The sequence below is a fragment of the Micropterus dolomieu genome, linkage group LG06, assembly GCF_021292245.1.
Source record: "Micropterus dolomieu isolate WLL.071019.BEF.003 ecotype Adirondacks linkage group LG06, ASM2129224v1, whole genome shotgun sequence".
Taxonomy (NCBI): domain Eukaryota; kingdom Metazoa; phylum Chordata; class Actinopteri; order Centrarchiformes; family Centrarchidae; genus Micropterus; species Micropterus dolomieu.
This window is the reverse complement of record NC_060155.1, coordinates 12706175-12720192: the sequence shown is the minus strand read 5'-3', so window position 1 is coordinate 12720192 and position 14018 is coordinate 12706175. Positions and strand designations below refer to the sequence as shown.

The window sequence follows — 14018 nt, the reverse complement described above, 5'->3', positions numbered from 1 at the left end:
CACTGGGGCTCGGAGACACACTGCCTCTTTTGTGGAGGGGATCCACCAGTTCAGACTGACAGCCGACAGCGCTGATAAAAATACGGCCCCCTCCATCCTGTATTGTCCAAAGCAGACATGCTGTTCGAGATGTGTAACCTTTAGAAAGCTGGCCAGACTCTTACCGTCTTTCTGTCGACCGTAATCACTAGAAAGTGGAATATTGCCCAGAGCGTCACAGCATTTGGCATTCTCTCATCTCTGCAGCCAGTCTCGCTGTGTTATTTCCCACTGTGACAGTGTAGGCTAGTGGCTTTCCTGTCCTCTAATAGTTTGGAAATGTCACTTTACACCAGTGAGTCTCTTAGGTCAATTACTGTAATGCTTCCCCTGTGTCTACATTCTACTTTTTGAGCATGGTGTTTTCTTAAAGTCACTGCCTCTGAATAATGAAATATGCACTGGAGGTTCTTTAACATAGGTGCTAAATTGCTCAAAGCATGTCCACCGTTTTTCACCCTGCCTGACCCTATAGCGTCCCTGTCATTTTCTTCTCTCCAGGGAGGAGAAGGAGCGCTGGATCCGAGCCAAGTATGATCAGAAGTTGTTCCTGGTGGGACTGCCCCAGTCAGACATGCCCCTGGGGCAGCAGCTGCTACGGGCGGTGGTGGAGGATGACCTGAGGTTGGTGGTGCTGCTGCTGGCCCACGGCACCAAGGAGGAGGTTAACGAGACCTACGGGGACGGAGATGGACGCACCGCTCTGCACCTCTCTTGTGCAATGGCCAACGTAGTCATCACACAGCTGCTCATCTGGGTGAGTTGGCTCCTCCAGACATGAGAGAAATGGTCAGAGATGGATAAATATAATTGTTGTTGGGAAAATGGATTAGGAGTGTGAAATACAATATTTCCCAACAACCACTTTAACCTCACCAGATGTGCCAGCTTGTCATTACATGTTCCCTCCCAAGTGTCTAAAACCTTTCTAAAACTTTTTTCAACGTTTTTCATAGTTACCTGTATAAAGAGAGCAGTTCATTCAAGGAAATTCCTCTGCAAATCAGTAACTGCCTAGGAAAAAACACAACTAACTAAACTCTAACTAAAATAACTGCCTCAGCTACAATTAGTATTATGTGTAATCTAATTGTATCTGAGGCAATTATTTTAGTTAGACTTCTTTCCAAGAAACACCCTGGGAAAGTACTGAGAATCTACAGACCCATAAAATAAAGTGTTGCCATTTATTTCCCTACATGACGGTTAAAATGTTGCTTTAAAGCCCTCTCCATGCTGTTACTTAAAATGGCAAAACTCACTTTTAATTCTGCTCAGGATTCAACAGATCCAAGATTGACCAAAATATCAAATACGTCAGCATGGGTAAATTTGTGTAATATGCTCAAGAGATCTAGGATATTTTCAGATAATGTTAAGGACCTCCCATAAAATATACTGCAGCACTCTCTGAAGAAGCTCTAAAGCTGTATGACATTGTATGCCAATATCAGATATATTGGCATATTCTGTATCTACTACAATGTGGATGAAGAAGTTAAAATATGCAATATCACTCATTGTTCAAATGTTCATGTTTTAAAGATTCAAATGTTCAGATTTTAAAGATTCTCAATGAAAAATACCAAAGTTTTTAAAAAACAATAAGCCAGTCTAAACTTAAGATAATCCAGTCATCCAAAAGTGGTTGCATTGCCTTTCCAGAAGGAAAGTCAAATGTCAAATCCATAAATTTCACACTGTTGTTTGTATGATCCTTTTTTAAATTTGCAAATTAAATATTGACAAATGCCCAAAATGTGTAAAATCTTACATCTGTTCTGTCTTTCATACCTGTCATTTTCTCCCACAGTACGGAGTGGACGTGAAGAGTCGGGATGCTCGTGGCCAGACCACACTGTCCTACGCTCGGCGAGCTGGCAGCCAGGAGTGTGCGGACATCTTACTTCAGCACGGTTGCCCCAACGATACAAGCAGCCTGACGTCCGTGCCCACACCCAACATGAGCCGCCGCAACCCCAATCCCAATCCCAACATCAACAACAACAACGCCCAGTGTGAGCTCAACCGCAGTATCAGCATCATGTAGGAGCCAGATGGCATTCGCAAACAAACATACAAAAACCCCTGAACCCACCCATGTCTCTTCCCAGTTCTTCCTCCTCTGTTTCACACTGTGTAACCCAGAATCAGTACCAATGGAGAGATATCGGGAGTGATGGACTCATTGTTGATATTCCACTTTGCCGAAAGAAGTGGGCGTTTGGGGTTCGGACAGTGTACATTGTTTGGTTTTTTATATTATTATTTTTTATTTGTTTTGTTTCTTGAATTCATTCAATCTTGGTCTGAAATGATCACGATCAGCTTTAAGCTTTTTGTTTTTTAAGCGTCAACCAAACAGATGACTTACTTTGGCATTCATACCTTCCCTACGAAAAGCATTTCCTTAATGCTTGAACATTTCCTTTTTATGTCTTCCCCTTCAGCGATGTGAACTGATTTTATAATGAGCGTGAATGAGAAACTTCCTTCAAATTTCCAAGCCTTAGCATAATAACATGAAACTGTGAGGAATAGTTTTACAAGTGACAAAACAATGATGTGGGAAAGAAACTAAATCTACCAGTGGCTGTCACAGTTTTAGTAATGATCATGTCTTCAACACAGCTATCAAACTCCTGACATACTATTCATATACAAAGGCAAAGCAATTATAGTTGAGGAGTTCAAATGATTTAGATACTTAATTCACAGGAAAATGGCTTCAGATCATCATAAAGGAGTTGATTGCAGAATTCCTTTTGGGTGAAAGTGAGTCATTTCCTTCGCCACCCTTATCAGGATCCTCCAGTGAAAGTCTTCATGACTATGAAGGGGCGTAATGTTTTATGACCACTGAGCCACATGGCTTTGTAAGCATGCCTCTTCAATCAGAATTCATTCAAATTCAAACGTTTGATTGAAACATTGAAATTATACCATTATGATGACTTTGTTGGAGTAATTTTTCTATTGACTAGATGGTGTTGATAATTATTTGACATAGATTCACACAATTTCAAACCATAAGTGTACTGGAATATCCATTCACATCCTGTGGCCAAAGGCTGTCAAAGTGGTACTCCTGAGAGCATTTGTTGCTGTGAAATTCATATATGGTGCTTTGTGTGTGTGTGTCCGGATACGTGTGTGCTTACGTCTTCGTCTATAACCGTGTGCAGCAAGAGACCGGGCATTTCTGTTCATAAACATCGGAGAGAGGATACTTGAGAGAAGACACCTATAGTAAAGTATTGGGAAGACAACCTTGTTTTAATGTATAGACCTGTAAAAAGTAGTTCTTGTTCCTTCACCATATTCCTTATAAGAAGAGTTAGAACTATCTCTGACTTTTAGAGTAAAAAGAAACAACCCTTCCCCCGTCCTGAGAACCTGTCAAGTCTAAACGCAGGGTTAACAAAATACATTCAAGTGACTGAAGTGAGAGAGACATTTAGGGATTAAAATGAGCCAGGCGGTTCATAGAAGGAAGTATAATTAGTTTGACTCTCTTCGAATTAAAACAAATGTACAGTATTCTACAGACATAAGCCAATTCATTTATAGTTAATAGGACTTGGGCAAGAAATGAATTCAGGTGGGCACAGTGTCTACAGTATATATTATCCCTTTTATTAAACTGCCATTTACACCGTCTCGATTTTATGGGTTTACAGGATATATGTTTACAGAGCAAGTTATTAACTTGGTACCTTCTCTTCACGATTCTGTTGTGGCTTTACAGAATTCCTGAACCCACAGTGAATGAATATGTGGTAAAAAGAGGATGTTTGTAGATGAAAATGCAGTTATTTGCATTCTTGATCAGAAGATCGATACTGCTCTCATGTAGGCCTATCTGCGTTATGTATGGAGCAGGATTACACTAGCAAACCGTTAGCCTGGCTCAGCAAAAAGTTACACCATGGTAACTCCCTCTAGTTTTTGGAGGGAGATGACAAATCATCATTTTTATATTTCTGCCTTTGTATGAATTAACATGATATATCGCAGTAATGGGTAGGCTCTAGAGATCCTGGTAGGCAGACTTTGGAGAGAGCCAGACTAACCATGCCCCCTGCTTCTTTTCTTTATGCTAGCTAGCTAGAGCCTCCTGGCTCTAGCTCTTTACAAATGCAAAGGCATGAGTGGTTTTGATCTAACTCTCAACAAGAAAGTGAATAAGAATATTTTCTAAATTCTTCAAGATATCCCCAAACCGGCCACAAATTCAGCCAGATACCTTAGCATTTACTTGTACTGTACTGTGGTACTGGCCTTCTGATTTCTACTTGACCACCTTATTTTAAGTACATTTCAGTGTCCATGTAAAGAGAGGAGTTTAATGTGTATAGTGATTACCTGAACCCTTATTTATGTACTGTAGATGCTAAAAAAAACACTAGAAACATGCCTGTCTCCCCCCCCCCTCCCAACCACAACATGAAGTGTACATATTAGCCTAATGCTTTTATCTGAAGTCAAGCTCCTAATAGAGAAACAGACTAAACTGGTTTTAGGTCAACAGTACCCTTGACCCATGAACCATATTTTGATATGTTGTTTTTGTTTCTTTTAAGGCATATTTTTAAGGTACTTCTGTTTTGTCTCAACATAAACCAACCATCTTTGGTACTTGTGTATAATGATGTACATTTGACATATTTATAATGCAGTATGTAAATATCTTTTTGTTTTTTTTTGTTCAAGTTAATTTCCCTATTGTAATTCCTTTTATGTTCAGAACGTGAAACAAAGCAAAAGCTAAAGAGCTAACATGTTGTATGCTTGGATGCTTGGCTGACTGTTGACCTATTAATAAACACTCAAATAAAACGACGTAGCCTCCCTGCATTTAGGGAAATCGACACATTTGTCTAGTGTATATGTTGTTCATAAATCATCCACCACTCTCCTGTTCACTTCAGCAGGTACTGGCATTTCATGTTCTTCCCTTTTGCATGCTCTGTCATCAAACTGCATAGAGAAATTTAACATTACCGGAACAGACTTAGTCCTGTTAATGTGTCCAAGACAACTCAACCAAGCCTGTCTTGAGGTAGGTAAAGCAACCTCTCCACTTCCTGCTTGTGGGACCCCCCAACAGTTGCTGAAAGAGGATTAAGATAAAGAGCTGGGCTTAGTGTCAGGCAGTAAAACACCGTGGGGAAAAGTGAGAGGTCTCAGTGTTCAGAGGAGTCAAGCCCTCACTAATCCACTTCTTATTTCCTGCTAATCTTGTCTCAGCATATCTTCATCCCCTTCCTCTCTCTGTTGGTCGGCATTGTTTGAGATTTATCACCTGGTTTCTCTTTAGTGCTTCCTCTTCCTCCCTCTGCGCTGGCTTGACATGGAGCCACAATGCACCGAGTTGCGCTTAGAGACCCTGAAAACTTATTTTATCACTCAGCTTCCTTACCAGTTGTCCTACATGAGCATACTGTTTTGTGACAAAGTTGTGGTTATTTCACATGAAACATTTCTGTATTTCTTTTTCTTCTTCTGTGCTTTCCTCACTGGTTTGAAGTGAGCGATGATCATTTAGAAAAACGGTGATGCGACATATCCCTGCTCCGGTCAGGATTTTGCAACATTTTAATCAGAATCTGATAACAGTTGATGGGTTGTTAGGTTTTGATTGAAAGCAACCAATTTAACCACACCTACAAAAGACCTATTGTCTCAGATTAGCTGAGGTTTTACTGTTAAACGATTTAAATTTTGATTGTCGCATATTTGTTGATGAATATTCTGTGTTATAAAGAACAACTTCATTAATTGATTGTTTTATTTGCCAGTGTGGAGCAGTGTTAACACGCTGTAAACACAACATTAACATATAATCATCTTTTAAGTTGATATGTATAACTTGTTAGCAAATACAGTAGCTGCCTATTTACACACCCAGCCGATATGGAGCAACAATATAATCTATTTTGGTAGTCCATTATTCACTCTCCTTTTAGCTCCACTATGTTCACCAGGTAGTTGCTAACTTTGTCTGTCTCGTTTGTTGCTGTCCAGGTATTTCTGCTGGAAAAAACTCTGCGAACGCTGAGAGTGAACAAAAGCAGTAAAGTGAAACAATGAGATAAAAGACGCTTAAAAAAAACACTCAATAGGTTCAGGGCTGAGGTGACCTACTGAGTCAGGTGATATTTCTATGTAAGTTTGTCACTGCAAGCAACCCCTTTCACATAAACCTATCAATATAATCCATTGTTAACACAAAAATTTTGATTATAGCAGCTTACGTTTTAAAGCCAAGTCTTCAGGGGCTTTAAATGTCAACATTTTAATCCCTTACTTATATTAACCTAAACTGAATCATATTCATTCCACATCTCTCGAGAAATATCACTGAAAGAATGTGTCCTGTAATTTATTACCATGCCTCACGCCTTGGCAGACCCTGGCCACTTGTGTTTGTTGTGGTGAGACTGGAGCGCTTGCTTGCACTGTTGTGTGTTTTGATATTTCATCAGGGCCTGCTAAACAGTGAGGAGGGCTCTCTGCCGCCCACCTCTCCTCAGACAAATTGCCTCCAAGATTGCAGAGGTGGGTCTGAGGCTGATGGATGGGTACACAAAGACCTGACGAGACCATATTTGCAAACATTAAACCCATATTTCCATAACATGTAGGAGCTGCTTGGCCCCAGGCCACTTTAACGGCATGTTTAGCGAGCAGTCAGTGGTGTGCCCGGTCGTAACATAAATGTTGCTTTAAGGTGGTTTGTCCTACATGTTTGTGTCAGGCTGTCTTGATTTGGAAGGGTTACCGTTGCTCCCTGTTTTGTCCTCCTCCCTGCACCCTTTTAACCTCTTTAACCAGTAATTATATCCTCTGCTCTTTCCATCTGACCATCTTTCCTCTCCTGAAACCCCCTCAGACCTGAACATCTATTTATCAGTTTCAGCTTCATCATGTCTGACCAGTACATACATGTTGCACCCTGCCCCAAACTCATGTCTCCATTCTCATTTCCATATCCTTGAACCTCTCGCTAATCAGTGGATTTCAACACATCCCTGCCTGTCTTTCCCTCTCCTGCTGCCAACCTTGCGCCTTCATACTCACCATGCTATCTTCCTCTTCACCCTCCTCTCTCGCCTTTGTCTTACATAAACGCTCTGTTCCCAACGCTCTCCCCCATTCTCCACTTCTCTTCTTCCCTCTCTCTTTCTCTCGCCTTCCCCGTTGGCTTTTGCCTGCATTTCTCTGTTAATTTGCCTGAGAATGCATTAGCTGTAATGAAGGCTGAGGGCCGAGGGAATCCTCCAGGGTTCCATTAATCATCCCCCCTCAGACAGGCAACCTTGATTACAAGTGGCAAGAAATTCATTAGAGCTGGGCCTCTGACAACTCTTATCTCCGCCACTAGATCTGACTCATTAGGCAGCCAAATTAAAGCTATGATGGCCCTGATGAAACTCATCGCTTGTTTATCTTGTGCGATTTGATGCATCTGCCCATACATCACTGTAGCCACGACCGTCCAGTCCCTCCCAAGAAGTCAGGCCTCCAGTCGGCGCTGAGCAGCCTGCACTCACACAACCAGCAAGTAATGAGGTCCCTCGCTTTCCTCTCTCTCTCCAGGTGGGAATGTGGAAATGGTTTAATGTCTTTACTGGAGAGAACTTATGATATTTCAATTTGTGATTCGAGTGGCAGAATGATACAGATACTGTCTTGAGACCGAGGTGTTCACTTAAGGTATAGCTTTAATGGAAGAGAGATTATTAATTCACAAACAAGTAAGTCATTCAAAAGATACACAAAATCTGCTATAGCCAATTAAAGTGACATGATATTAATTGAGTATTGTTTTGAACAAACAAATCATGTATAATGTCACCTTTTTAGTTGGTAATTTTCCTGTTATACCAGAAACTCACTTTGGAATAAAACTGGACATGAAACACTTGCAGGATCCTGATAATAACGAGCCACTTGAACTGAGCGTCTGAGCTGTGTCATGGCTTCTCGCCGTCACCTCCACCGTGCAGCTCATGGGGACTAAAATAGCTGTTGCACTCTGGCACAATGTCGTGGAATTGACCGTCTGTATTAGTCAGCTCATGGACCATAATAAAACTTCCACTGCTCCTTCACACGCTCATCACTCCTTGAATCTCCATCCAAGTGTCACAGTCTTGATGTATGAGGTGGACAGTGAAATAAACTTTACTACTCATGGGCGCCCAGGTCACGAAATGTCTGTGCTCTGAGGTCAAACTGAGAGAATATAATTTTCAGTGTGTGCATCCACGAGAGGCTTGAGGGAAATATAATGTAAGATGATAACCTGTTTCCTACTGTATTCAAGAAGATTTTTTAAAACATTCTCACCCAAACCCACCATATGTTGGCTAAATACTAATTAAGAAGAGGGCTGGTTAATTTAATCAAATATTAATTCTAATAAAGTATTTGAAGAATCTGGCGCTATCATCATACTTCAACAGGTGCTGCCGCAGTAGGTTAAACATGGCTTGAGGCCCAAGTCTATTTTGGAAACAGGAAAACCAATCACTTTCTCTCATCTGAGGTGAAGTGAAATTATTCCAACATTAGACTTTTCTGGAACCAGTTCTGAGAAAGCGTGTAAACCCAGAAGCATGAGTATAAAAGTTTGCATAAAACATCAAGCCTTGTTTTTCCCTTCCTGTAACAGGAGAGTTATGTGGCCAGACATTATTTTAGTTACAGATAATTTTAATCCTGCTGCTCTCCAATTTTACATTGCCATGTTAAGTTTCCATATTTGGTCTGAGTGGGCAACCTGGCACATTTATTCGCTTATGTCACTATACTCTCTTTTATTAGCTATAGGCTAAGATCATGATATTTTAGAAGTCATATGTTGCCTCTACTACAATCGTAGCAAATCTTATTTATCAAAACTAAGAATTCTCTACAGGTATCAAAATTTCTGGGTAAATGTCAAATCTCTATAGAAATTAGTTCTGTAAAGAAAATGACACATTTAAGAAAATTCTTTATCCATTGTGTGATATACTACAGTAACAGCATTATCTTATTTAGCATGTTTGAAGCCTCTATACATGTCTTATTAAATGTATTCTAGTTAGGATTTATATTATCAGAGTCTATTTTTATTGTTTCCCCAAAATACATTGTTTTAGCTGTCAATTTAGTAAGGCCTGCTGTCAGGTTGGTTCTCCCTCAGCAGTGACTGATGGATAAGTTCATTACACTGTGTTGAATGTGCCCAGTCTAATGAGGGTCCATCAGTCCACTTGAGACAACATGGCCTCCTAAAGACAAATCAATCACTTTGCTGCTATTTAAAAAAAAAAAAACACACACAAAAAAGGAACAGAAATAAAGACCAGTCTACATTTCAGTTCATAGTGTTTCTGGGAAAAAATTAAATAAATAGTGTAACATAAAGGGATTCAAACGAACAAATGTATAAACTTAGCTACAACGTTGCATCAGTGCAATCATTCAAATGTTAGTGAACTGAAGTTGCAACGCTCAAGCTCTTTAAATATTATAATATGTAAGTGCCCCACAGTTTTTCAGCGAAATCCTTCATAAACTTAGAAATTATATAGCAATATCGTCATTAAAATAACCCGTGATAATTTAAATTCAAAATGTGTTAAATAATGTCAAAAAGCCGGCTGATTGCAGCTTGTACTGCAACCTACTCTTATTAATTAAAAATGAATCGCTATGTTTAAACAGTGCTGGCCACATTTTTAATTTTATCAGGATAAACTAATTCCTCGACATTTTTTTTTCGCAACCATAAAAACACAGTTACTCTACTCTCTTAAACAATAATGATTCAATCTGGATTCCAACTTTCGTATAAAGCAATTTATTAGGTCAATATACTTTACAGTTGCCCCTTGTTTGGTCATTATTTCCTTCACATCTTGTCTTTTATTTTTCACAAATTGCTGTCAAAGGTGGTTCTACAGTTGCCAAAAACAAAATGTAAAAACTCTTTACATGCAAATGTGGTCAACAAATTGTACGAAACACAAAACAAAACTTCAGCTTCACCAAATGAGGACATGCACATAACCAACAGAACATTTTGGCCCTACATATAAATACTTAAAAAAATCTTTACAGTCTCATCTCATAGTGCCCATTTGTACCAATTTTTACCCATTTATATATACATATTCACAGAACAATAAATAAAAATGACAGAATATTGCCAAATAATTGATCTGTCGAGCGAGCAGATCTTCTCTGCTCAGTCTCACCTCTCAGACAAAATAATGGAATCCTCCTTTTTGTGCTTCATGCGTTCAACAAATCACTGGAACATAGAGTCTCAATGTAAGTGTTTTATCATTAATATTTTTGACTTTTCATCTGAGTTCATGGCCTGGTCCCTTGTTCTATTTGTTGGTGCTGACTCCTCACAGCAAACCTGTTGACGTGCACAGGGATGGGGACCACAATTTTAGGATTTCTCACCGGTTCTCCTGACCGGTTGTTAACGTTGCCGGCTTTGATCCTTTTCCATTTGGCCCTGCGGTTCTGAAACCAGATCTTCACCTGCACCTCGCTCAGTTTAAGTGCATGTGCAATCTGGGAGCGTTCAGTCAGAGAAAGGTACTTTTTACAGTGAAACTCCTTTTCAAGTTCGAGCAGCTGCTCGCTGGTAAAAGCTGTTCGTCTCCTCCGGCTCTTCCCCGCGGAGCTGCCGGTCGGTAGCGCGTCCTGCGAGCCGGTTTTTAGTTTGCTCTTCTGGGACAAGGAGCCACAGTTGTTCCCGTCCGAGAAACTTTCGTTCTCGCTGTCTGCGGAGCTGTCCTCTCGGTCACTGCACACGGTGTCTGCTGATTTTAGGTCCAGCTTCTCGTCGTCTGAGCTGTACAGTTTGGTCTCGCCTAAAATGGGAATAATACAACAAACACTGAGTCACTTGTTCATGAGCACAAGCCAAAAGCGACCACTACCCAATGTGAGCTGGTAGAGAGAACAGAATTGTTGAAACAAGTAGCAACATTAACTCAAGTCATAGTGGGCCATTACAGCTGTCCTGTGTGTAAACATTAAGTTGTTCTATAAGTTTTCACTGCAACTGAGTTCGGTTTTTTGTTAATTAGAACAGGTTTAATTAAATCTCTCTACTTGATTATCCTAAAGTTGTTTTAAAATGTGGTGAAACGATCTCCAATTATCCAGTCATCACTATAATAATGAAGAAGAACAATTCAGTTATAGGCTAATCACAATCATATCAACTACAGCATGTTCATAAAAAATAATGTGTCTGAAATGACTGCGTTTACAGCTTAACCGTGATCAGGTGGCATCTCCAAGAATGTGGGGCTGTCATAAATGTTGTATTATTAATATTTATGTCACCCTACAACTTGGCAATTCTCGTGGTAGACACCAAAAATATCTGCTTTTACGGCAGTCCCTTTTTTGGGAAGCACTTTCGAGATTTGGGTTTGATAATATAGCCTACAATAAATAAGTAATAAGGCCGAGCTTACCTGATATCGTTTGAAAAGTTTCCGAGAAGTTCAGCAGGTCGGAGCCCTTGTCCCGGCTGTGCAGCTCCTCAGAGTGCGGACTTTCCTGCCTCCTCGCTCCGGGGTCGGCGGCGCTTAAACGGGGACCTGGGAGTTCTTGCGGTGGGTAGAAACTGTCCGGAGGATCCGAGAAACTTGGCATCGTCGTGGTGAGCGCAACCATGGATGGCACTCCCTGTCCCAAACTGGCACAGAACGTGTTGGTGAGCCGTCCCGCAAAAGAAGCCAAAGGCGCGAGTGGAGGTATACCGGACGACAAAGGCGAGTGGGATAAAGCTTGTGGAATTACCAAAGGTCTGTACGGCATGAACATAGGGTAGCCCGTGTAGAGCAGGTGTCCCGGTCTGGGCTGAGGGGTCCCTATCAGAGAGTCGATTGAAAACGCCGTCCCTTGGCCGCCTGGTCTCTGCATTTTGCAGGCAAACTCTTTTATTTGGTTGAAACTTGAAAGCAGGTGTCCTTTCCTCTGCGACGCGCAAAAACTTTCAGAGCCAAGACAGAGTGAATTGAAAGTAGATCCTCTGCCGTACTGTCATCGCTGTTGAGTGTACTGCTTCTCCGGATGTCTGCACTCTATATGCGTCAGTCAGCCGGGCGCTTTGTTGTGTGCCCCACCGCTACCTTTTCCCTCTTATTTGTCACACACTGAGACATAAACACACGCTCTCTCTATCTACCTCTCCCGTCTCTGCAACTCCTCCCTCCGCCCCTCTCCAATGCTGTGTGTGTGTGTGTGTGTGTGTGTGTGTGTGTGTGTGTGTGTGTGTGTGTGTGTGCGCAGAGAGAGAGAGGGAGAGAGCGCATTGGTTATCATCTGCAATACAAGAGGAATGAAAGGGAGGTGTTTCCCTGGGGGCTCATCCATCTTCCTCAAATTACGCTTCATTTCCTTATTCAGCCTCTGACTTTTTGGCCGTCTTGAGAGGCGGTAGTTTCCCAGTGGAGACCAAATAGACGGGTCGCACCCCCCCCCCCTCAACCCCCCCAGCCCTCCTCCCCTTTTGCCAGGTTCACCATTGACTGCAAAACGGTGTGAGAGACTGCTCCAGCCCTTCCCCTTCTATAATCGTTGACCACACCAACCCAATCAGCTATTATTAATTTTGATTGATGATAAGTAATTACTCTGGATTCAAGGGGCAGCGTAAAACAACGGTGGCTTTTGTTGAAATATTGGGGCCGATGGGCATCAGAGTCAGGAGGGAGGAGAGAGGCAGATGTTTCTCTGCTCTCTGTCCTATTCTCCGCGGCTGATAACAATGCGTTTGGCTTCAGAAAAGAAGAAGTGCCGCAACAATTGTTCCCTGGAGAGATACTACTCTGTGCGAAATTATATTCAGATAAAAGACGTTTATGTGAGGTCAACTGCAGTGTGGACACGGGCACATAGTGGCCAAAGTCAGATTTGTTTGAACTCGGGGGAATTTATTTAAAAACATGTTAATTTTAGGCTAAACTTTAACGTCTCTTACCCATCATCTGTCAACTAAATCATCCCCAAAGGGTTTTTCCTTTTTAAAAAAAATAAATTAAATAACGTACATTTATCCCTGAACATGAAATGCATGTTGAGAAAGAAAGAAAGAAAGAAAAAGAAAAAAAGAAAGAAAAAAATATTTTCTTTAAGCACTGGTTTAATCGCAGATCATTTCACCTTTTAAACAGCAATGGGAACTGATGATGATTAGCCCTATTGAGTCCTGGGTGCCCGGGCTCTCCAACTGGTTGTCTGATTGCATGAGGGCATAAACATATCACCACCGACTCTGATTAGCAGTGGAGGGCCAGGCCAGGCTAATTCTTGTAATTGCAAGTGACTTCAGCAGCACCTCTCTTTGATCTATTGAAACCATTTGCCGAGCTCTCTCGAGCTTTCTTTTTGAGTTACCCAGCTCCTCTTTACACAGTTTTTTTAAGAAACGAATTTTTAGTCACATGCAAATTTACATTCATATAGAGTTTTCATTTTGACTTTATAAATAATGACGAAAATATGCTTATATATGCATCCCACAACCTTTTATAACAAAATAGTCTACATATTTTAAATGTCACAAGAGGTGATGGGATTCTTGTCACTGCTGTTTTTTCAATAGGCTATAAGGTAAACTGATAAAATTAAGTCTGCAGATAATTGCGAAATGTGACCAGATTGATCCCTTCAAGATCATGTTTTTTTCGCAAATGACTGATGGGAGAAGATGGGAGAAAGTGGCAGGTGCAACTTACTGAACTCTTGTCGTTTGTCTTTTTCTCGTTTCGCCGTTGCGTTAAAGCTTGCCATTCATTTCTGAATTATATGACCAGGTTAAAGAAGAATAAACTTATCGGAATCTTTTGATAAAAGCACAAATTATAATCTGTATTCATAATTTTCATTATTTATTAGTTGCAACTTGTTTTTAGTTTTTAACTCTCTATATAGCTACCTATTTAAAA

The 14018-nt window shown here is 40.8% G+C and overlaps 2 protein-coding genes across 3 annotated transcripts in view; one reads left to right on the top strand and one right to left on the bottom strand.

The window, feature by feature from the left end:
• Positions 1-4910, top strand: part of agap3 (ArfGAP with GTPase domain, ankyrin repeat and PH domain 3) — a 113892-nt gene extending 108982 nt beyond the window's left edge. For both annotated transcript variants that reach the window (XM_046051366.1, XM_046051365.1), the window contains exons 17-18: positions 541-796; positions 1853-4910. In XM_046051366.1, the coding sequence (XP_045907322.1) occupies positions 541-796; positions 1853-2089 (493 nt within the window). In that variant the 3' untranslated portion in view covers positions 2090-4910. The remainder of the gene's footprint in view (positions 1-540; positions 797-1852) is intronic.
• A 5500-nt stretch (positions 4911-10410) lies between these two features.
• gbx1 (gastrulation brain homeobox 1) lies at positions 10411-11991 on the bottom strand. The gene is made up of 2 exons (XM_046052756.1): positions 11541-11991; positions 10411-10925 (listed from the first exon to the last, which is right to left on the bottom strand). The coding sequence occupies exons 1-2, from the start codon at positions 11989-11991 to the stop codon at positions 10411-10413; spliced, it is 966 nt and encodes a 321-aa protein (XP_045908712.1).
• Between the last annotated feature and the right edge of the window lie 2027 nt (positions 11992-14018).